This window comes from Onychomys torridus, chromosome 21 (assembly GCF_903995425.1).
Source record: "Onychomys torridus chromosome 21, mOncTor1.1, whole genome shotgun sequence".
Taxonomy (NCBI): Eukaryota; Metazoa; Chordata; class Mammalia; order Rodentia; family Cricetidae; genus Onychomys; species Onychomys torridus.
The window spans coordinates 48,167,479-48,191,387 of NC_050463.1; the positions used below are offsets into that span (position 1 = coordinate 48,167,479).

General features: G+C 48.7%; 1 protein-coding gene across 3 annotated transcripts in view; it reads left to right on the plus strand.

The window, feature by feature from the left end:
- Nucleotides 1-23,909, plus strand: part of Mboat2 (membrane bound O-acyltransferase domain containing 2) — a 132,940-nt gene that overhangs the window by 94,308 nt on the left and 14,723 nt on the right. For all 3 annotated transcript variants that reach the window (XM_036170432.1, XM_036170434.1, XM_036170435.1), the window contains 4 exons: nucleotides 7,715-7,770; nucleotides 12,530-12,584; nucleotides 20,885-21,068; nucleotides 23,347-23,539. In XM_036170432.1, the coding sequence (XP_036026325.1) occupies nucleotides 7,715-7,770; nucleotides 12,530-12,584; nucleotides 20,885-21,068; nucleotides 23,347-23,539 (488 nt within the window). The remainder of the gene's footprint in view (nucleotides 1-7,714; nucleotides 7,771-12,529; nucleotides 12,585-20,884; nucleotides 21,069-23,346; nucleotides 23,540-23,909) is intronic.

Genomic DNA, 23,909 nt, shown 5'->3' on the forward strand with positions numbered 1-23,909 from the left:
CTCCGGTGTGGGGCAGCAATCTGCAAATAGATTTTTCTTTGGGCCTCCAGCCACAAAAAAATGACATGGAGACACATTAATTATGAAAGCTCAGCCCATGGTTTAGGCTTGTTCCTAACTAGCTCTAATAACTTCAACTAGCCCATATTTTTATTGATCTACTCTCTACCACGTGGTTTTTACCTCTGTCCCATTTTGTGTGTCCAACTTGGTCCATGTCTGTCTGGCTTCTTCTGCCTCAAAAATCCTGACAAGCTGTTGACCACTCAGCTTTTTATTAAACCAGTCACAGTGAGTTATCTTCCCACAGTGTAAAGGGATATTCCGCACAGCAAGGGGCAGAGAAGTCCATCCTATGAAGCCGATTAGGACGGGTGACATTGCTCTTCCACGTGCTGGTGTCTGCAGAGAGTGCAAGAAGGGAGGCCCGGGCCTTGCTGAGGAATCTGTGGGAAATCTCTAGGATGAGACAGATTTACTTCACTTGCTTGAGGCATGGAAAAACTGAGATGGATAGAGATGGGGGAAAGGGAGGGGGAGGGGGTGAGAGACAGAGAGAGAGAGAGAGAGAGAGAGACAGAGAGAGAGAGACAGAGACAGAGTCAGAGAGAGAGACAGAGAGAGAGAGAGAGAGAGAGAGAGAGAGAGAGAGAGAGACAGAGACAGAGTCAGAGAGAGAGACAGAGAGAGAGAGAGAGAGAGTATGTGTGTCTGTCTGTTCCCATATAACGTTAGGTTTCAGATTTCTTTAGATAAGACTGTCCTTCCACCAGAAGTTTCTAGTTGCAGAAAGCCACTGAAGTTGTGAAGTCTCCCCTCACCTTCAGAAATGTGATACCAGAAAAGCACCGAATGATGAGTATTCCGATCAGAAATAACTTAAAAATGTAATAGGAAAAAAAAAGATCCTGTTTGCAGAGCAACTGTGAAATATCCAGGAATGTGTCTGGGAAGACAGGGACTGTGCCCCGTGAAGGGCACTTTATTCAGGGGTACGAACTTGAGGAACAGCCTGCTTGTGTATAGATAGTGTCGAGAGCAAGAAGGTAGAGGCGTGCAGTGGGCATAACTACAGTCACATTTTATAGTCAATATAATATAAGGTGTATTTTATCAGGCTGAGGGTCATCACACAAAGTCACACTGTATGTCCCTAACTACAGTCCCAAGTCAGTCTCCCCACTGCCGCTCACCTGTGACACATCTTAGCTGAAGGTCAGGTCCGGTCTCTCATGGTAGTCTCCAGTTTAAGGGTCAGGATCCTGGGGGAGGCTCACCAAGCCACAGGGCAGGTCAAGATGGCGTCTGCAGATACGCAGAGCAGAGCGTTGTTCTTGGTCTCTGATTGTAGACTGTCCAGTGGGCATCATGGGGTCTAGTCATGTGGTTGGTTGTCTTGAATAAGTGATGCCACTAGGTTCTGGTTACCAGGTGCAGTCTCGGGTGTAGTGGAGCTCCTAAGCTATTTTTACATGTCTAAAAGGGCTTTTTTACTATGTTCATTACAGATAGTCAGATCTAGCAGTTCTTCTCAAGTTAACCTGTCGCCTTAATGTGGTAATTAGCCTTGAGAAGCTGAGCACAGTGGACCAAGCTTGTAATCCCAATGGCCTAGGAGACAGAGGCAGGAGGATGGTCACGGGTTTGAGGCCAGCGTGGTCTACACAACAGATTCCAGGCCAGCCAGAATACAGTGAGACCTTAAGAAGCCAACTCACAATAAAACAAAACCGGAAGAACAAATGCTCAAGAGCAGTGACTACCATGCACACACGGCAAGGGCGCAAATCAAGGAATCGGATAGAGACTGGAAATAAGAATACGGAACAGCGAGGCTGGTGAGATGGCTCAGTGGATAAAGGTGCTTGCTGCCAAGCCTGATGACCCGAGTTTGATTCTCAGGACCCACGTGGTAGCTCCTGGGAGTTGCCCTCTAACGTGACGCACGTGTCCTTCACCCTAAATAAACAAATAAACAGCAGCAGGCAGAGTAGCTATGGTAGGGTCATCTTGGCTCATTTCTTCAAGATTCGATTAGGCACTTGTGATGTGGAGGGGGAAGCCCTTGCCGCATGTGAATAGATAAATACATTGCAGGGAGCGAGAACACTGTTCTCACTGGAATTGGATCCGTGTTGCCAAAGGGATCGCTCGGTGTGTCCCCCACAAAACAAACCCAGAAGGGGGTTGTGTAGAATAGTTCCCATTCAAGTCAAGGCTGTGTCTCACAGCTAGGCATGTAGGACCAGCTGCTCAGTGGACCAGCTGCTCTGTGTCCCCTTGGCGAAGGGCTGCTGAGCCACATGTGTGCTGCATTTCCTAGGGGCCAGTTCTTAAAGCTGAGGCAGAGACAGACGTGGCCTGAAAAGCCTCAGGTGTGATTGCCGTGTTTGTCTCTCCATCTTGAGGAGTCCAGAGTCTAATTTTAGACAGGTTTTTGTGTCCTGAGAAATGAGTCACAAAGGCCGCTAGCTGTTCTGCACAATCCTCCTCACACAGTGCCCGGTAACTCCGTAAATAGGGTGAAATGAAATATTCAGCCACCTTCCAGTTCTGGTGGTTCTTCCTGTGGGCGTGTCTCCCAGCCCTTGACCTACATTTGACTACAGGAAGCATCGTCCTGTCTGGCTGCTGAGGCCCTTCATGTCACCACGGGAGTAAATAGACTGGAGCTGTGGGGACTCGCTGTCTGCTCCCTGCCCTGCCCGAGCTCTGCCGCTGATTGAGTGGATCCCCTGGTAGAGCCCTCAGAAAGACCTGCTTAACTCGGGTCTGCAGACCCAGCCCAGGCTGCGGCCAGTGGCCAGCCCAGTCTCCCCTGCAGCTTCTTCAGGGCCTCCTCCACCCTCCTCTCTGTTTGGAACACCCTTTCAACCATATCTGCTTGTCCAAACCCCAGATGAAATGATTGGGGCGCTTCCCCCTCGGCTCTCTGTCTGACGTTTTTGTCCTCTCCAATACAACAGTACACCTCTCCAAATAGCACTCATTCGTGTAGCTGCTGTAACTGCCCTTTATCTTGTCCCCTGCCACAGGGGATGCCACAAACCACAGGCAGTAGTAATCCTGCTTGTACAGGTTTTCCTACACACATAGCCACGCCGAACTTGCACACCCACCAAGAACCAGTGTCCCTTTGGCATAGCTGAGCACAAGCGCTCTGGTGGCTCCTGGTGGGTGACGGAGCGTGCAGCAGGGTGGGCTGGAGAATGAGGGATTTGTGATCATGCCAGGACAGAGCGGCATCCACGCGATGTCTTCACGCTACTCACAGCAGCGTAAAATGTGAAACATGGAGTGTTTCCAGCGTTTGGACTATGGTTGACGGTAGACAGTGGGAACCAAGGGAGGTAAACAGGGTGTGTGTGTGTGTGTGTGTGTGTGTGTGTGTGTGTGTGTGTGTGTGTAGTGTGTGTAGTGGATGTGTGTGTGTGTATATGTATGTGTAGTGTGTGTGTGTGTGTGTGTGTGTGCGTGTGTACATGTAGAAGAGTGCAGATTGCAGGAGTCAGTTCTCTCCTCCTTCCATGTGGGACCCGGGGATTGAACTCACGTCATTAGGCTTGGTGGCTGGCACCTTTCCTCACTAAACCATCTTACTGACCCAGTTTGTAAGTTTTGATCCATGTATCCAGCTGCCTTGTTCCCCATGTTCCTCCCCATTGTCCAGCCAGCATCTTGCATAAAACACCCTCAACATGGACTCCGGGTCTCTCCCCCGTCGCTCCTGTGTGCTTTCCAGGCAGCCCTGTCTCTAGTTCGTCACCCTTGTCAGAAACCTTGGTGGCATCAGGCCTCAAACCCCACCTCAAATACGCGAAATTGTCGTCAACGCCCTGCTGGCTTCGGGACTCACACGGGACACTGTAGGCTGCCTGTGCTGGCCCTGACCTGAGCCACCCTCTCTCCTGCCCCCCTCACCTGCTTCCTCGTCCCCACTCCTGCGCCCCCCACTCCTGCGCCCGACAGTCTCTGCTCAGCCTGCCCAGAGTCGAGTGTTCCCCTGAAAGCCAGGCCAGCCCTTGACCCCAAGCCCTCCAGGCCTTTCCCAGCCACAGCCCCTTGAAGAAGCCTGCCTTCTGCCCTGTCCTGCCCTCACCCTGCTCTTCAAGGCCAGTCACGAGTCCATCTCCAGGCTGTGACCTTGTCCTTCTTTCCTCCTGGAATGTCCTTACCCCGGGCCATCGCGTGGGTGTATCTCCATTCCTGTGTCGCCGTGGGTTCCTTGTTAGTTCTCAATTGTGTCTCTACCTCCATTTCCTTGTGTGGCACTTGGCACATTGTAGATCTCTTCATCTCCCTCCAGTAAGGTCTGTGACCGCCAGGGTGTGTATTGTATGTCCAGTGGGGTCAAAGCTTGGAACCTAGAACAAAGCTCGGTGCTTTGTAGGGGCTTGTTAAATGCTGTCTTTCCCAGTGAGAGAACAAGCCCATCAGTAGCGACTCCGGGCGTGGCCTTCACTGGGCTCCCATCCCACACGCATTTGGTGTCGGGCAGGTGGGGTCTGGGTGGTCTCCATGGTCTTCTGGATAAAGAGCATTTGTTGGTGTAACGGTGATCTGAATGCAGGGACATAGCAAGTTGCCTCTGTTGTTAGGTGACGCGTCCTGGTAGCGAGTGGGTGCTCATAGTTACCGGGACATTAATAGACAAGCATCACTTGAGTTCATCGTCTCCATAATGAACTGTGCTGAAAAGTGCTTGTTTATTTTAAACCTCTCTTCAGTAGCGTCAACTACAGTTGAGGATTACTTCAGGATAAAGCCAAATTATCCTGTCCTCATTCTTTGTGGAGAAATGGATACTTAAAATGTGTCATTATTTGTATATCAGAAAGGTTTTTGTTTGTTTGTTTTTTTGTCTTAGTTCAGGGGCTGGAGAGATGGCTCTGGGGCTAAGAGCACTTGCTGTCTTTGCAGAGGACCCGGGTCCAGTTCCTAGCATCCACATGGTAGCACACAACCATCTGTAAGTCCAGTTCCAGGGATCTTATGCCCCCTTCTGGACACTGCAGCATGTAGTATACATACATACATACATACATGGCATGCTCGTACATATAAGCTAAAAATAATTCTTTAAAAAATTAGTCTCTTAGTTCAGAGGAGTCTCTGTGTAGTCAAAACTGTCCCATCAATTATATATTTACAGAGTAGTGGCAGTCTGTTTCCCTACATTTGGTCAGTCTCACACCAACACAGTACTTTGTCACATAGAAGATGGCGGAGGTCCCATCCAGGCCCCGGCCCCTCTGTTGGTGTCCTCAGGCTGCTTCCCAGTCTGCTGTAGGACAGACAGGAGGGCCTTTGCCCCAGCCTGGCCGGCTAAGTCGGCTTCTTGGACATGGGGAGGGATTAGGTATTGGGGAGCGCCCTTTGCTACCAAATCAACAGTTAAAAAATGTCAACAAAGGCTCAGTGGAAACACCTTGTGAGTCAGACCAGCATTTCTGAAACGGATACTTTTAAAATGTGTGCTGTTGAGGGAAACACTGTATCTACTCTCGGAGGGCTTTCCATGGTTTCTCTAATGACTCTTCCTCGGTTTTGACACATGTCTTGTCTTCAAGGCCTTACCGGTTCCCATCACGCCTCTTGTCTCCCAGCTGCACTTACGCTCTGTGTTGAGTTTGTCCATCTCTGCCCCTCTCCAGATTCCTTAACCCTCTTTGACCCATTCATCCCTTCTGAAATTTCTTGCAGTCCTTTTGGAAATCTCCATTCACAACACACTCCTCTGCAGTCTGTGCTATTCTTTCGATGTGGTCTTATGTTCACTGTGCTCTGGGAGCAGGTTGAGCCAGAGGCAGTGGATGCCGAGGCCGAAAACCAAAGGCCTACCACACACGGGGTCGATGGTCACCAGCAGCAGTACTGGGAGGAAGTTGGGGTTCCTTCTTTGGGGGTCTTCGTCTTGTTAATAAAATAATTTAGAAACAGTCTCAGAGGGACCCTCAGGGATGGTTTTATTATTGAGAGAAAAGCAGCAGGAAGTGGTATGTGGGGGTTGCGCAACCATCCTGTCTGTGAATGAGCAGAGGGGAGATGTTTAATATGTGTTGACCGTAGGCCTTTGGGCAAAGTGGCTGAGGCTTGGGAAGGGCAGCAAAGCTGTCTTTGCAGAGTGACACCAGAAAGAACAGCTTGGATGGGGTAGGGGTGGGCAGCATTTGATCCGGGGATCTGCCCCCCATCTTCTTCCCTTCTTTGTTAGGATATGTAACCCTTGGAGTCAGATGTGCACCTAAGCACCTTTCAGCCTCCCAGACCAGGATGTGGTCCATGAGGGTCAGAAAGAGGGTCAGGCAGGAAGAGAACAATGAGTCTCCCCACAAGGAGATGGAAATCTCGGGCCATTTGTATAATCCTCAAGGACTTGAAGTGACAGACGGCCTTTGTGCAGGGCAACCTGGGGGATTAAATAGGCCGGCTGAGCAGTGATTTCCTAGGTAACCGTAAGCATTGGTTTTTAAGGGAGCCAAGAGAAATCCTTCCCTCTCAAGCACAGGGAATTGGAGAGCAGCCCTCATCTGACCTTGCCCCATGGAGCTTGAACTCTCAAGGGCACAGTTGTGACCCTGCATCCAGAGTGAGAAGTAGAAAGCAAACCTTTGCCCCACCCCACCCCTGTGTGTACGCATTGTAAGGCAGCGCCCCCACTGTGAGCAATGTGGAACCTCGCTGCATGGAGCCTGAGCCTCTGCCACTCAGGACCAGCTGGCCCTGGGTGTCCAGTGAGGGTGATTCCGTGTGGTCCCTTTTGGGGGGCGTTGAGAGGACGCTGCCGTGAGATTCCTAGCATACACTCTGCCTGTTGGCAAGTGTAACTTCTGATGTTATTGAAGTTTTAGAAAGTTAAATGACCATCTGAAAGCTGTAGGGTAGGGTATAACGCAGGGGTGAGGTGTAATGCAGTGAGAGGTGGGATCTAACACAAGGGTGAAGTGTAACATAGTGAGGGGTGGGTGGGGTGTAACAGGTGAGGTCTAACACACTGAGGGGTGGGGTGTAATGCAGGGGCGGGTGTAACATAGTACAGTTTTCTTGTTTGACTGATTTGATTTTCTACTACAAGTTAGCCATTCAGTTAGAATCCTTACAAGACTAGGAGAAATGCTGCTGTTTCTTGTAATATGTGTAAAACAGTTTCTCTTGTCTTAGCAGATGCCAGGCTTCTGGGTTCGGGGTAGCTGGCATCAGTGTGCCCTGCTTTCAGCATGGACATGGCGGTCTGCCTTTTCTTGTTCTTGGCTCTGCCCTCTTACACTTCTCCCCCAGACTCCTTTAATTTTGCTCATTCCCCCTTCCTCAGGCATCCGCTGCTCTCTTTGATGTTCAGCGTTGGGCAACAGGCCTAGGAGATGCTGCGGGAGGCGCTTAGTCACGACCTGGCGTATCTGGTGTCCTTGGGCTTCTGACCACAGGCTCTGGTCTCAGGAAGCTGGCTCTCAGAAGGTTGTTTTTAGGCGCAGGGCCCTCTTTTTACTTGGTTTTTCAAGTCTCGGAGAAAGAAAGCCTGGATTTCTTCTCTCTTGCACTTTCTGAAGACAGGAAGCCCCTGAGTTGTTAGCTCTTAAAAATCCCCCGCGAGTTTTTGATAGGGAAGAAACTTGAGGAATTTATTGTCATGTAAGCAGGGTCGAGCCTGTGTCCTGCGTCGTGCATGTTGTTGTGACATCCTCCATTTAAAATATCTACTTTTGTCTCGTCACAGCCCAATGATGATCATTACGCAGAAGATCACTAGTCTGGCTTTCGAGATTCATGACGGTAAGAATCTGGAAGTTAATTCCTCATCACAGAGAAGAACCTATTCGAATAATCTTTGGTTTGAGATATAACCCTAACTCTGAAAGGGATGGAAGGAAGGGAGAGACAGTAAACTTTGTTTAAGGTTATTAAGATGTACTTCACCCCCAGCTCCACATTTTCTCTTGATTTTTAATTCAGTTCAGTGATAAAAAGCAGAAATACTCAGATGACCCATATAAAGGACCTTTGGTCTAAGTCAAGTTTTATCCCTGATTTTATTTGTCTTATATTTATATTGAAATTTGTATGCTTCTCCAATCCCTTGTGTTTACACACGTTTTCATAGACTTCTAGTATACACATGTACCGATTTTATATGTTTAATAAGTGGATATAGGAAATGCCAGCAATCAAGACTCCTTGGGGTGTTGGCTTGGGTTCCTCAGGGTAGGAGGACAGCTCTGTCTGTCCCTGCATGTGTGTCCCCCTAATCCTGTACCCAGCCCCCGCATGTGGGCAGGACTCAGCCTTGCTGGTTCTGGGGTAGGGGGCAAGGAAGAGTTTTCCTCCTCCTCCCTTTTGTGACTGACAAACACAGTTACCTACTTCATTTTCTGGGGACATGGCCAGAAGGAACAGATTTTCTCCTCACGGTCACGGGTCCGTGTTTAATTCCCCACGTGTTCAGCCACGGCTCTCTTTTCTGCCCCTCGGGAGCGGAGCCCCTCCTGGCCACGTGCTTCTAGAGGTGGTGACATGTTAGGGTGAGGCCTGGGGTGGCCTGAGGAGACCCACACTCCACATCTCCTGCTTCTGCTTCGGTTTTCTCATTTCCATGTTCATGGTCAGACCCTCATCCGGGAGCCTTTTGTGCACTGTGGTTCACGGCCGTGTCGCGTCTTGGCGCTCTTGGACTCCGGACAGTGATGTGGGCAGAACTTCTCACACTCTGGCTCCGCAGTCATGAAGCACATTCTGTGGGTGCTGTAGAGCAGAGCACCCAGTTGTCTTTAGGTGCTGAGACCCACATGTTACCCTGACAGGTCCTGCCTGGGGCTCTGGAATGAGAATCCAGGAACATCATGGGTCAGGCATGTCCTTCTGTCTTTAGGTCTAGAAGCACCCGCTGGCAATATATCTTCAGCTCAGAGCTGAAAGTACTGCAGGGCCCTAGTTTGTAATCTGGTCTTTCAAATGGATCTAGCAAGCAGGTTTTGACTAGCCTTGCCATGTTTGAAGAGCTTCTGCTTGAGGGTTGCAGCCCGCTCTTCCCAGCCTCCTGTTTCCCCAGCGGCTCTCACAAGAGAGGACAGCCTTGTCTGTATTGAGAACTCTAAGCTCATGCCTAGCTTGGTGTCAGCATGCAGTGTGTCCCTGGCTAAGGTTTGTTCCGATGAAGATTCTAAACAGTGAATGACAGAAACGCTAGTGTTGAGGTCCAGAAGACGCCAGGAGCAAGCGTCTCAGAGTCTGCCCTGCAGAGGCATCAGAGGCAGCACTGGGTCCCCAGCTGCAAGTGTGGGAACACCTGTGATGAGTCTTCTGCCAGGAAGTCCATTAGACGTGGGTCCCAAGGTGCTTGCCAGGGGCTGAGCAAATAGACACCAGTGCCTAGCAGGTGTCACAGCTACAAATTCCTGATGCGAAAGCGGATGTGGAGAATAAACCATCTTGGCTCAGACAGTCCCAGGCTAAGGAACACTTGTCTCAGTGTAGGAAGTATGTGCTGGCCAAGCTCCGGGCACCAGCCATGGGTCATGCTTGCAGGCAGGCCCCACTGAGGGCAGCAGTGGCAGCGGGCCGTGTGAACTCTGGGCAGTGGGTCCAGTGGCAGTATTCACACCAGCATCTTCGGGAAGCAGGTGTTTTTATCTCGGATAACTCCTAGCCATGGTGTTGAGCCATTATGTTCTCCTTACCGAATGAGGCCTCCTCCCCTGCTGACGTCACGTGCAAGAGCCTACGAAGGCGTCGGCACTGCAGGCTGGCACAGCCTGGCAGTGTGTGGGTGATGGCGTCTGATGTGTTCCCTGGTGGGCGGGGGAGGGGTTGTTTTGTTTGGTTGGTTGGTTGCTGCCGCCTCGCTGGGGGCTTGTACTTGATAAGGGAGTACTACCTCAGGCTGAGCTGTAGTAGTTTTGTCTTAGTGCTTGTCTTTTAGCTTAAAGCATGATTTCTTAATTTAATTTTTTAAAAAATAGTCTATTTCTGAGTACCCAAATTTTTGAACTGAGGAGGAGGCTGGGCTTGTATACGTAGACAAAATTATTCTATAAAGATGATTTCTTTTAAGTGATAGTTTATTTTCCTTGGTGGGTTTGTAGTTTAAAACCACGATCACCGCCGAGGTCAGCATAGCAGGGGGCACTGGAACAGACGCCCCCACTACACCAAACACGTAAAAATGCTGCGCACGCGGCTGGGGAGATGGTTCACAGGGTCGGAGCATGGGGACCTGAGTTCAAATCCCTGGAGACCACCGAAAGCATGGCATGGCAGCATACACCTCACCTGTGACTCCAGTGGTGGTGGGGCTGGAGACAGGAGGATCCTGGGGCCTGGCTGGGTGGTCAGTCCAGCCAGAATAATAGGTAGGTTCCCTTAGAGAGCCGGGCTCAAAAAAACAAAACAAAACAAACAAACAAACAAACCATGGAGAGCAACAGAAGAGGATGCTGACATTGAACTGTGGCCTGTCATGCATGATGGAGCATTCCTCACACAAGGAAATACTGAAGAAAACACAGCAAAAGAGCCCGGCAGTGATGGTGCACACCTGTGATCCAAGCACTCAGGAGGCAGAGGCAGGCGGATCTCTGTGAGTTCGAGGCCAGCCTGGGCTACAGAGTGAGTTACAGGAAAGGCGCAAAGCTACACAGAGAAGCCTTGTCTTGAAAAACCAGAGAGAGCGAGAGCACACTGGTCTTCATCTTAGGTAGCCCTGGATCCTTTGGAAAGGGTCGGCCCATCTACTGTGGGGAACAGGGCTCCCAGCTTCCTCCTGTGTCCTCCTTTTAAGTAGGATTTGAGGCTTTGGTTTTGTTTTCTCCACATAATCCCAAAAAGTAGGTGCATGGCCCTTGAAGGAAATTTGAAACTATAAATAACTCAAGGAGGAGAAGGTGAGGCATCGCCTCTGGCCAAGCTCCCTGAGAGTCAGAGCCCCTTCTCAGTCACTTGACCGCTGTCTTTTTCGTAGGCCTGGTTCTCTTTTCCTTCTTTTTAAAAGTAGATTTATCGGTTTGTTTTTGTATGTGTATGAGTGTTTGGCTTGCTTGTGTCCGCGTCACGTGTGTACTGTGACCGTGGCGACCAGAAGAGGGCACCAGAACCCCTGGGATTGGAGTTAAAGACAGTTGTGAGCCTGGGTGAGCCAAGGGCCTGTTACCTCTCCAGCCCGATTTTTCTTCCCCATTGTTGTCAAAATAGATACGCAATTACACTCCCTTCCCTAACTCTTGAATGTGTAAGTGATTTTTTTGTCATTATGCATGAGGTTGTGATGGTCCTGGTCATAATTTCAGATGATGTTCTTGATCATTTCCTTAGACTCGGGGGTCTAGGAGAGGAGAGAAACGCTCCTTGAGTCTTTGCTCTGTGGGTTTACAGAACCATAATGTGGGTTTACAGAATCATGGCCCCTCTCCTTACTAGACTGAGGGCCTCACAGCAGGGGTCAGTCTCCTCTGCTGACAGTTTCTCAGAGTGTCTTAGGTGGTTGTAATTCTCTCTTCTTTGCCTTACGTACACGTGTCATCCATTCAAAAGTGTGTGTTTGTTATAATTTAGATCATGCTGTGTAAGTGAGCGCCTTTAAAACGTCTGTGTTGTCTGTGTAAAAGTGCTGGCTTGTTCTTTTAACGGTCTCGGTCCTTGTGTTCTTTCTTGATGTCATCCAGGCTGACCTTGAACTTGACATCATTCTGCTTTGGCCTCCTGGACAGTTAACTAATCATGAGTTAACGTTTGTATGTTAATTGCTCATCTGTGTTTCTTTTATACTTTGTTTCTCTGGTTTTTGTCTCTGTTTATTTCACTGTCTTTTAATGGCTTCAGTTTCGTGTCTTTGGACAGTGTTATGTTTTGTTTTCTTTCCTACAAACTCTTTCTTAGTGTATTGTTTGCTTCTTAATTCAGTCTCCCTTTGGTCTTTAAATTGCATCTAGTTTTTCTTTTCTTGTTGTTTAGTGATTAGTTATTAAGTTATTGATTGGTTTTTTAGTTGGGTCTAGTGTTTATTCATTCATTTATTTATTTTTTTAAAGCATGTGGATCTGTATGTTGATGCTTTAGCAATAGCCTCCTATTGGTGGGTAAAGATGATGCCTATACTCCTGTTTTTATTCACAGTGTTGTGTGAGAACCAGAGCACCATCGCTGCTCTGGGGTGAGCTTCTAGTCCATGGCACTGAGGTTTAGTCATGGAAATCCTTAAGGAGTTTTAATGCCTCTTTTTGACTAAAGTCATAGCACTTTCTGTTAAGGATAACAGATCTGTAAGTTAAAATGTATTAATTTGAGAGATTTTTCTAGTTGGATAATAGTTTCCTTCAGACTGGTAACTGGTTACTTTCATTTCCCTGCATGTATTAAGTGTATACAGGCCTGGGTGGGTTGGAGCATGTGATGATTCAGGTGTTATTTAATCTGTGTCAATCTGAGAAAGAAAGAGGCAGTCATGAGCTCAGACATGGAGTCTAGCATGCACTTCACATGAGGCAAGCACCATTCTAAAGAGAAATCCTAACTGACAAGCGTGTCTCTTTCTGGTTCTCAGGGATGTTTCGGAAGGATGAAGAACTGACTCCCTCGCAGAGGGGATTAGCTGTGAGGTATGTGTCTTTGTGTCTACCATGTTTGTGCTGTTTCACTGGCTCACGGAGGGCGGCCTTCTTCCCTCTCTACTGCTGCCGGCCACCACGTTGTGCTGGGCCAGGCTGCAGTGTCTCCGGGGATCCCCCTAAGTCCATGGCCTGGGCCTCTGCACGTGGGTGCCTCCTGTGAGCTGTGTGAGGCCCACCGAGTGTCATCTCTGTGAGACTCTCAAAGACGGACAGTTTGTCTGCAGTTGTTGTGGCTCTGCTGATAACAGTAGCCGCCAGTCACAGGACAGTGACTTGATGGCAGGGATTGGGCCAGCGTCTTACCCCAGCACGAGGTGCAACACAGATGGTATTATTTGAGGAATTCATGCAGTCATTGTCTTCCTTTGCTCTGCTTCTCAAGTGTGGTCTAAGGGGTGGCTTGGTTTTCTGGCCAAGTCTTTTTCAATCTGACACAATTAAAGAGGAGTTACACTCCTTCTACCTTTAAAGAAACCAATTCTTTTGTAGTAGCCTGTTTCTAAATACAGAATTAACGAATGCATGGCTGCTAGAACAGCGGTCCTCAACCTGTGGGTTGCAGCCCCTTTGGGTCGATTTGTAATGATGAAAATACATCCTGCATATCAGATATTTGCATTACAATTCATAGCAGTAGCAAAATTACAGCTGTGAAGTAGCAATGAAAATACGTTTATGGTTGGGGGTCACCACAACATGGGGAACTGTATCTAAGGGCCACAGCATCAGGAAGGTTGAGAACCACTGACCTAGAAGAAGGGGATGATGTTTATGGTGGTGGACAGATGTGTACCAGTGTTCACCCTTTTACCCCCTCTAAAACATCTGCACATCTTCTCTGGGGTTCCCCGTCTCGTGAATGGCCAGTCTTCATACGACAATGCACAGCCATTGAATACATTTACCTGACAAGTAATCGGATTGGTTCTTGACTTTTCTTTGGCCTTGAACTACCCAATACACCGTCATATACAGACATCGGCTCTGATTCCCCAGTCCCTCTCCAACACATGCCTAGCAGATGGCTGGTCCCAGTTAACTTCAGCTCTCCACCTGCTGAACGGTAGAAGGAGGCCAAATAGAAAGACACTCACTCTTGTTGGCTGGATTCACTCTGAATTTTTTACTCTATTTTTAAAGTCGTGGTCCTTGGGGCTAGAGCAGTGGCTCATCGGTTGCTGTTCTTGCAGAGGACCAGGTTGGTTCCCAGCACCCACATGGTGGCTTGACACCAACTGTAACTCCAGTTCCAGGGCATCTGATACCCTCTTCTGACTTATCTGGGCACCAGGCACACATGTCTACGCACACATGCATGTGGATAAAACACTCATACATTAAATCCTTAAAAAAAAAATTCATGGTCCTTCGTATTGACAGCAAAGCAATTACATTTCCTTAGTTCTCTCTCTGAAAAGATTTCAGATTCTCCTTTCCCCAGAGTTCCAACACTCTCTCCCCCGTACTCATGACGGAAAGTTGAATTTCTTCTTTTCTCTTCAGTAATGGTAAGTTCTTTATTAAGACATCTCTCCCTTTTCCATCCACACAGCACGTGGGTTGCTGTGTGTAACCTGACAGGCTTGAGTATATCCTGTAGCTGGAGAGTTTCTCTCCAGCTCCTGCCAAGCCCCTGCAGTCCCGCAGCCCATTTATAAAATAAACACATAGACTTTTATATTTTTGATAAACTGTATGGCCATGGCAGGCTTTTTGTTAACTGTTTTTATATCTTAAATCAACCCATTTCTATTCATCTGCAAGTTGTCACGTGGCTTGTGGCTTACGGGTATCTTTCCATGTTGTCATGGCGATGGCTGGCAGCGTCTCTTGACTCAGCTTTTTTGTTTTTAGAATTGTTTGTTTGTCCCGCCTATACTTTTTGCCATTTTATTTATACAGAGCAATATCTACAGTAGCATCCTGACCCCCAGAACAGCCCAGGTAAACTCTAGACCAGGATGTCACCAGGGCAACCTCATAAGATGATAGAAAGAGCTGCCGCTGGTTACCTGCTGGGTCTCACTGCAGAGGACAGCATGCCCTGGGTCCTCACTCTGTGTCATTCTAGAGTCATAAAACCCACTGGAGTCCCTGAATCCGGAACAAAATACTTCCTTTTCTAGTTCTGAGTTTCAGCTGCCCATAATTCTGTGCAGGGCTGCTGGCTTCTCACCTCTGACCGTAATCAGGTTCATTTTGTTTCTCTCTCTTGGCGGGGTCATCGTCAGCTTTTCAGGAAGAGGATTATATTGTCACACATTTCCTTCTAGCCACGACCCTCCCATCATCCTTCTCCACAGCGGCTCCACCTCTGATCTCTACTTCCTCTTCTCCTCTGCCCCCTGTGACCAGATCTGTTTCCTTTCCTCCTTGGCTGCCCTCAGCCTTGTTGGCATGGCGATCAGCCACAGCGGCATCACTGGATTCTGGGACACCACATTCCCGTGCTTTTCTTCCTCGCTGCCTTCCCGCTCAACCCTGTGCTGCTCTCCTGTCTGGCTGACTGTGGCTGTACCCCAGAACTTAGACCTGGACTTCCCAGCTTTCCCCAGCTGCTTCCACTACGCATTCCTACTCAGCCCCCTCCCTCCTCTCCAGTCTTAGTGTCCTCACTTGGACAGCAATAGGTCTTTTTAGAACACAGCCCCTGATTTCTGTCCACCCCCATCAAGTGTTTCTCCAACACTGCCACTGGCTGGCTGGTAGCATCATTTCATATTGGGGGCTGATGGGGAACATAAGCAGATTTCGTTTTCTTACTGCATGTCCATTCCACTAGCAAGTCCAGTGAACTTCAGCCATCTCCAGTCCGGCTGCTTCTCGACACACCTCTGTGCCATCCTGGCCCTCTAGAGGTCTAGGAGGCTGCTTGCAAGAATGCACCTGATTTTTTTCCTGCTCTCTGTAGCAGACTTTCTAGGTTGAGCCCAGCAATCCCCCCCCCCCCCCCCCCCGTGTGTGTGTGTGTGTGTGTGTGTGTGTGTGTGTGTGTGTGTGTGTGTGTTTGTGTGTGTGTTTGATTTTTCAAGACAGGGTTTCTCTGTGTATCCCTGAGTGTCTAGGAACTTGTTCTGTAGACCAGGCTGGCCTCGAACTCAGGGATCTGCCTGCCTCTGCTAGGAGTAAAGGCATGCACCACCACCCAGCTCCACCTTGTTTTTGAGACAGGTTCTCTCATTGTACCTGAAGTTTGCCATCTTGGATATTCTGGCTGGCCAGGAAGCGGCCAGGATCCTTTTTCATCCTTCCCTGCCCCCACATAATACTGTCTCGGGGTACAGGAATGGGTTCACCTTCTCACTTCTTAAAGAAGAGTTTGAAAGGCAAGCAAAGCCTGAGTTTATTCAAAAAATGTTATTTTATTAGAGTTTAAAGAGAACCTTCAGGGCAGGCAGCTGTCAGCCTTGGCAGCGGGAGTGTGGGGAGCAATGCCATTTGAGTTATGTGGGCATGGTGGGAAGGGGAACTCCAGAAAGGGTCACAGCAAAGGCATACTCAGGTTCTGGCCAGCCTCTGAAAGATTAGGGCAAAGGAAAAGTTGAACTGTTATCCGAAAGCTGGATAGACCCGATAGAATCTAATAGTGGTGAGGGATGGGAATTCTGGGAAGTATGGCATCTAATTAAAGGGGTAATCATTCCGGATGGGAATTCTGGGAAGGGAAGTATGGCATCTAATTAAAGGGGTAATCATTCCGCCTGTCTCTCTAGGGGGGTGTAAGGCGAGCCTGTCTTTCTAGCATGGTGCCTTGTTTGGGTGACTGATTACCTGATTGGTTAACTCCTGGATGTTTTTGGTAGCTTCTGATGTTAGGTCTTTGCCCAGGCCAGAGATTCCATCTTCTTCACCAAAGGGAACCAGTTTTTTCTTTATGGACCTTTACTGTTACTGTGTCATTATCCCTCTAAAGAGGTAACCCTAAAATCATTTGGGAAATGGGCTAACATTGGGGAGCTGATGACCCATTTCACTAGAGAAGTTGAGGGCTCTAGTTCCGGTGCTGACCAGAGGGGTCATTTATTGTCTGGCCTGGCATTAGGTCCCCGCCCTGGTGTACAGCTCCAGGCAGGGCTATTGGCTTCGGAGGAGATGAGGAGCCAGCGCTTCCTGCCAGCATTCCTGGCCAGAGACCCAAGGATGTTTCTAGAACGTTTGCTTTTGAGTCCCTGCCCTGAGCTGCCTTTGCAGTGTCTAGCTTCGGTTTCTCACTGCACACAGGTGTCGTAGGCGTCTGGAGCCATGTCCAGCTTCCAATGTGAGTGCTCAAGACTTGACCTTGCTTTACGCAGCAAGTACTTTTACCCACTGAGCCGACTCCCTGTCTCCAGAGATCCTTTGAGTAGGCTTTCCATTGTTTAAGTAGTATTGTTTTTGGTTTTTAACCCCTCCCCTGATTTAAAAAACAAAACAAAACAAAACCCAAAACTCCTGGTGCTTTCCTGTGTAACTTCCAACCAGAGCTCTGAAAAGAGTCCGGAGCTCCGTACTATTGCCTCAGTTTACCTACTCTTCATCTTGTTCTGGTTTGTAGGTCAGGTTGACTTCAAACTTGCCAACCCCACCCAAGGGCTAGTCTGATAGGTGTGTGCCTCCACACCCAGGCACTCCCTCTTCGGCTCTAAATACCCATCTAAGCTCCAGCCCTCTGCCCTGCCCTGCTTTCTCTGTAAGGTGTGTATTGTTTTACTCAGTCCTCTCCCAACCTTGTTATGTTCTCGTCCCGTAAATAGCCAGTGATTCTTGCCCCAGGAGACATTGGAGCGTGTCTGTCCGGAGATGTTTCTGGGTGTCAGAGCCTGGAAGGGTTGACAGCTTGTAGGTAAAGGGCAAACATCTTCCACGTGCAGGGCCGCAGCCAGGAGAGGCTGAGCATGCCCGGCCGACCTAAGGGCCACAGTTGATGTCAGTAGGTAGAACAAATCATTAGGTCGTTCATGTGGTGAGTGAAATAGTGGGACTTAAGAATCATAGTGATTTATTCCAGCCCCTCACACCGTTTGTTTGATAGTTACGAACCAAAACTCTCTTCAGTAAGTTTCGTGACTGAGAAGAATGTTCTCTTGTGGGAACCATGGTGCCTGCCTGTGATCCCAGCACTTAGGAGCTAGAGACAGAGGGGCCACGAGGTCAAGGGCACCCTCTGCTATGCCGAGGAGTTTGCGATCAGCCTGTGCAGCTTGCGACCCTGTCTCAGTAAGAAAAACCAGAAATGAAACAGAGATGGAAAAAGTTAGTTCCAGGCCGGCGGTTTACACCTGTGATCCCAGCCTCCAGGAGCCTCAAGTAAAAGGCCAACCAGAACCACAGAGCTCTCCAAGATGGTCTCAAACAACAAAAATGGGCTGGAGAGATGGCTCAGCACTGAAGACCCCACACTGCTCTGGCAGAGGACCTGGGTTCAGTTCCACATGGTGGCTCACACTGTCTGTACTGCAGTTCCATAGGATCAGATGCTCTGTGCTGGCCTCCTGGCTCCTGCATGCTGTGGTCTACATTAATTCATCTCAGGCAGGAGCGCGCGCGCGCGCGCACACACACACACACACACACACACACACACACACGATAAATAAATATTTCCTAAAGCCATATTGAAAAAAAAACCCACAAACACCATCACCACCACCCCACAAAAAGAAAGAAAGAGAGGAGGAAGGAAGGAAGGAAGGAATAAATGCTGGGGAAAAAATAGATGGAGTTTAGATGGAGTTTCCAGTTAGAACAGGGAATACTGTGAGATCTGGCGATCCCTTCTGAATAACAGTAATTCCTGGCATACGAGGATGCTTGCTTGCCTTCTTTGTCCACAGAATATTCTCCCAAGGAGTCTGCTCATTGTGTGCAGAGGGAGAGGGGCCTCGAGCCTGTCACGGGACTGCCTTCTGTGCCCAGGCTTAGTGCTCTTCCATCTCCAGTAGATGAACTACAATGCCCACCAAACAGTCCACACCGAGCCATTTTATCAGGCCTTGAGATGAACTGTTTGGAGACATCCTTGTTTCCTGTTCCTCTCCGCTCCCACAACTGATCCATCAACTGACCTGACCCCACATGTGCACTGTCAGCCGCACGACATGCTGCTCCGGCTCCTCCAAGGTGTTGTCCTCTCTCGTCCCCTGCCTGGTCTTCGTGCCTCCACTGCCCACACACCCGGCCAGAGCGGTGTAGTTTTCTATCTTACTCAGAATGACCTCACAGACTCTGTCTGATGTGGCTTGGAAGGCAGGCCCCGTGTGATCTTACCTCAGTTAGCAGTCTCTCCTCTGTCTGTGTCTTCCCTGTCCTGTTGTCAACACCGCTGTCACTGAGGGTACGCCACCCCCACCCCCATCTGTTGAGCTTCTGCCCAGATGTGCTGCACCAAGAAGGCTCCCCTGGCTTCTTAACGTAAAGAGGCCCCTTTCTCTTTGCGGCATTTAGTGGCTCTGAAGATTACATATGTTATTATAAGGTTATATTCCTGCACATATTTAATTATCTGTGCACATATTCCTTATGTATCTATGAAGTCTGTTTTAGTCTGTGTTTTGCTGAAGAATAAGCTCCATGCATGCGAGATTCTGGAATATAAGCTCCATGCATACGAGATTCTGGAGTATAAGCTCCATGCATGCTAGATTCTATTTGCTGACTGCTCTGTCTGCAGCCCCTGGAGCCTGCTGTCCACATGATGGGCACACAGCATACATTTATTGAATGAGCAGGCAAGTGAGAAGTGAGAGGTGATTCCTTATGCCCCATCACGGTCATCTTGGGTTCTTTCAATACAAGAAACCTAGGTGAAACCCCTCTGCAATTGCTTCTAAGGATCTTTATGAAAGCCCCCTACTGTTCATTTCATTTCTGTAAGATATCATAAACAAAAAGCAACTTAGGGGAGAGAGCGGGTTTATTTGGCCCACAATTCCAGATTGTTTTAGGATTTCTAGTACTGTGATAAAATACCACGACCAAAGCAATTTGGGGAGGAAAAGGCTTGTTTTAGCTTCCAGCTCTTCAGGTCATGCTCCGTCACTGAGGGATGCCAGGACAGGAACTCAAGGCAGGAACCTGGAGGCAGGAGCTGATACGGAGGCCATGGAGGGGTGCTGCTTACTGACTTGCTCCCCATGACTTGCTCAGCCAGCTTATACACCCAGGAGGAGCAGACCAGGGGTAGCACTGCTCCCAATGGGCTGGTTCCTTTCATATCAATCATGAATTAAGAAAATGTCCCACTCGATGGCCAACAGGTCAGTTTTATGGAAGAGTGTTCTCAACTGTGGTTCCCTCTTCTCAGATTATTCTAGCTTGTATCACAGTGACAAAAGAAGAACCAGCCGGGACACGGGTCACCATCGCAGAGAATACACGGGCATCGTGTGTGTGTGTGTGTGTGTGTGTGTGTGTGTGTGTGTGTGTGTGTAGATATGTAACAATACCCCACTGGTAGTACCAATTTCTATATTAGTTACTTTTCTCTTGGTGCAATAAAACTGGCCAAAAGAAATGTGAGGAGGAAAGTATTTTATTCAGCTTCAGTTTATGGTCCATCTGGAAGGGAAGTCAGATCATCAACTCAAGGCAGGGACCTGGGGGTTTGCTGGAGGAATGCTGCTTACTGGCTTGCTCTCCTGGACTTGCTCAGTTTTCCTTTTTATACACCCCAGGACCAACCACATTGATTGTCAATCAAGAAAATGCTCAGCAGCCTTGCCTGTAGACAGTCTGATGGAGGCGTTTTTTCAACTGAAGTTCCCTCTTCCCAGATGACACTAGTTTGTGCCAAGTTGACAAAACAAAACAAAAGACCACTGCCACAAACCAGGACAGACAGGGGCTCTGTCACACATCTTACAATAATAATAAATGTATAAATGTACAGGACAGAAAGAAATAAATGCAGCAACACTCGCTCTCAGCCAGCTTCCTGCTGAGTTATGTCATTCAGGACTCATTTCTTAGGGAACAGTGCTCCCCATTGGTGGGCTGGGTCTTCCTACATAAACTAACAATCAAGGGGATCCCTCTCCTAGGCCAGCCTGATCTACAAACTCTTCATGGAGACTCTCTTTCCAGGTGAGTGCAGGTTGGGTCAGGTTGACAGTTTAAAACGAAGTGGTGCCCCTATTCAGAAACACTGTTGAGAGTCAGTCCTTACTGCTCCCGGGTTCTTGCATAGAGCCTCATGAAAATAAGGTGTCTTGTTTTGGAAAGGGCAGCGGTAGTGAGCACAGGACTGCCGTTCCCGTGGCTTGTCCCTGGAAGCATCTGTCACACCTCACGAGTGTGTCTTCTCGTTACAGGCGCATGCCAAGTCTCCTGGAGTATGTAAGTTATACCTGCAACTTCATGGGAATCCTGGCAGGCCCTCTGTGCTCTTACAAAGACTACATTACGTTCATTGAAGGCAGGCCGTCCCACACGTCACAGGCCAGTGAAAATGGAAAAGAAGAGCAGCAGCATGAAAGAGCAGACCCGTCTCCAAACGTAAGGGCGCGCGATTCTCCTGGAGCGCTGTGCTGGTCTGTCTGGGTCTCTGAAACAGTCTGATGTCTTCACTTGTTGTAACTTCCCCATTGATTTCTTCCTTTTTTCCTTTCTCCCTGTGTGTGTATGTGTGTGCGAGAGTGTTGTTCGAAATCTAAATGGTCTTTTAATAAAAAGCGTGGTACCAGATATTGGGGTGAATGCTGAAAGATCAGAGAGACAAAGGAGCAAGCCACAGCCACCACCTCTTACCTCACCAGCTCCTCAGCCTGAAAAAACTTCTAGTTCCTGTCTCCTCACACCTTGTATACCTTTATCTGCCCAGCCATCACTTCCTGGGACTAAAGGCATGTGTGCTTCCTAAGCAAAGGCATGAGATCTCAAGTGCCGGAATTAAAGGCTTGTGCCACCACTGCCTGGCTCTGTTTCTCTCCTAGACTGAGTCAATCTTATGTAGTCCAGGCTGGCTTTGAACTCACAGAGATCCAGACAGATCTCTGCCTCCTGAGTGCTAGGACTAAAGGTGTGTGCCACCATTGACTGGCCTCTGTGTTTAATCTAGAGGCTTGCTCTGTTCTCTGATCTTCAGACAGTTTATTAGGGTATACATGAGAGTGTATGTGCGTGCGTGCATGCGTGCGTGCGTGCGTGTGTGTTGTTAGGGACTGAACCCAGAGCCTTGCCAGGGCCTGTATTGATAATGTATTAAGGCAAATAATTCTACGACTGAATTGCATCTCTGTCCTCCATTCCCATTTCTTGTTTTCATTAAAAAAAAAAAAAATTATGAGCCGAGCGGTGGTGGCACACGCCTGTAATCCTAGCACTCGGGAGGCAGAGGCAGGGGGATCTCTGTGAGTTCGAGGCCAGCTTGGTCTACAGAGCTAGTCCAGGACAGGCTCCAAAGCTACACAGAGAAACCCTGTCTCGAAAAAAAAAAAAATTATGTATCTGAGTGTGTACTGTGTTAGGTGGGTCAGAAGAAGGTGTAAGATGCCTTAGGGCTGAAGTTACAGGCAGTTGTGAGCTACCTGAGGTGGGTTCTGGGAACTGTACTCCGGTCCTCTGGAGCAACAGACCTAGAACCAAAGAGAACCTCTCCAGCCTTAGTGTTGTCCTGACGCTACAGTGACCTTACTCTGAAGCCTGGCCTTGAACTTGTGATTTTCTTGTCCCACCCTCCCCAATTACTTGTCTGCACCACCTGCCCAGCTTCCATCTATTTCTTTATAAGTATCTTTCTCCGGATGATGGTGGCGCACGCCTGTAATCCCAGCACTCGGGAGGCAGAGGCAGGCGGATCTCTGTGAGTTCAAGACCAGCCTGGGCTCCAAAACTACACAGAGAAAACCTGTCTCTAAAAACAAACAACAAACCAACAAAAGAATCTTTCAGGAAAAACAGCTCTTTCTACTTTACTGAGTTGTGAAGTCTAGCAGAGGCGAAGTCTCGATTAAAGAACAAATGTGAGTTTCTTAGAGAACCGTGTAAGCGGCTGGAGAGATGGCTCTGTGGTTTAGAGCGCTTGTCGCTCTTGTGGAAGACCTGGCTTTGATGCCCAACACCCACATGCTGGCTCACAACAACCCGCAACTCCAGTTTCAGGGGATCCGATTCTCTCTTCTGACTTCTGTGAGCCCTGGGCACACACACTCACAGTGCCCATGCAAGTGTACAGATAAACATTTGTACACATAAAATAAATAAATATAAACTTTCTTTACAAGAAAGGAAACAAATTCCTTAGTGACAGTAATGTGGTCCAATGGTGGGTCTTACCTGGTGGGTCTTCCCTCATGGCCTTCTGTCTTTCTGATCCACCACTGGAAACACCGGAGGCTCCTTTCTTGGTTGCATTCTCTTCCTAATGATGTTAGTCAACATTGTGCTCTTGGGGCTGGGGGGATGGCTCAGTGGTTAAGGCTCTTGTGCAAGTGTGAGGACCATAGTTTGGATCCCCAGGACCCATGTCACGGCAGGCTGTCACAACCTGCCTGTAATTCCATCCCTGGAAGGCCGACACAGGGGATCCCCAGAGCTGGCTGTCTAGCAAAATGAATCCTATCAGGGAGCTCTGGATTTGACTGAGAGACCCTGCTTTGGTGATTGATGTTAATGAGGCTGACAAGATGCCTGTGTGGGACTGTGAGGCTCTGGAATGTCCAGGGCGAGGTGACTCCTGAGTTGTGATCACGAGCACTAGGGATCTGTGTGTGGCAGTGTGTGAGAAGTTCGAACAGAGTCGACGAGGTCAGTGACCCTTGCCTGCTCCTTCCAGGCAGCAGTTACAGAGAAGCTCCTCGTCTGCGGACTCTCTTTATTGTTTCATTTGACCATCTCCAACATGCTGCCTGTGGAGTACAACATCGATGAGCATTTCCAAGCCACCGCATCGTGGCCAGCCAAAGCCACCTATCTGTACATCTCTCTTTTGGCTGCCAGACCTAAGTACTATTTTGCATGGACCTTAGGTAAGTCACATGTGGACTTGTCCCCATGCTGAAGTGTGTCTTGTAGATCTCAGGCAATGTCCTAAGGCTTTTGGTTTGGTTTTTCTGTGACTATGCCTTATTGTGCCCGCTGGCCTCCAACTACAGAGTGCAAGCAATCCCCCTGCTTCAGCCTTGCTGGTAGCTGAACCTACAAGCACCCCCACTGCATCCAGCTCAAGAGTGCCCTCTTGAGGATATATAGTGAAAGACCAAGTAGAACAAGTCAGTCATTTTGCATAAGAAACCAACCCCCAAAGTGCATGAGCAAGGCCTGTTTTATTAGAAGATAAAAATCAGTGGATAGTTGAGGTGATCGCAGGTACTTAGCTCAGTGCCTGTTGTATGCTAG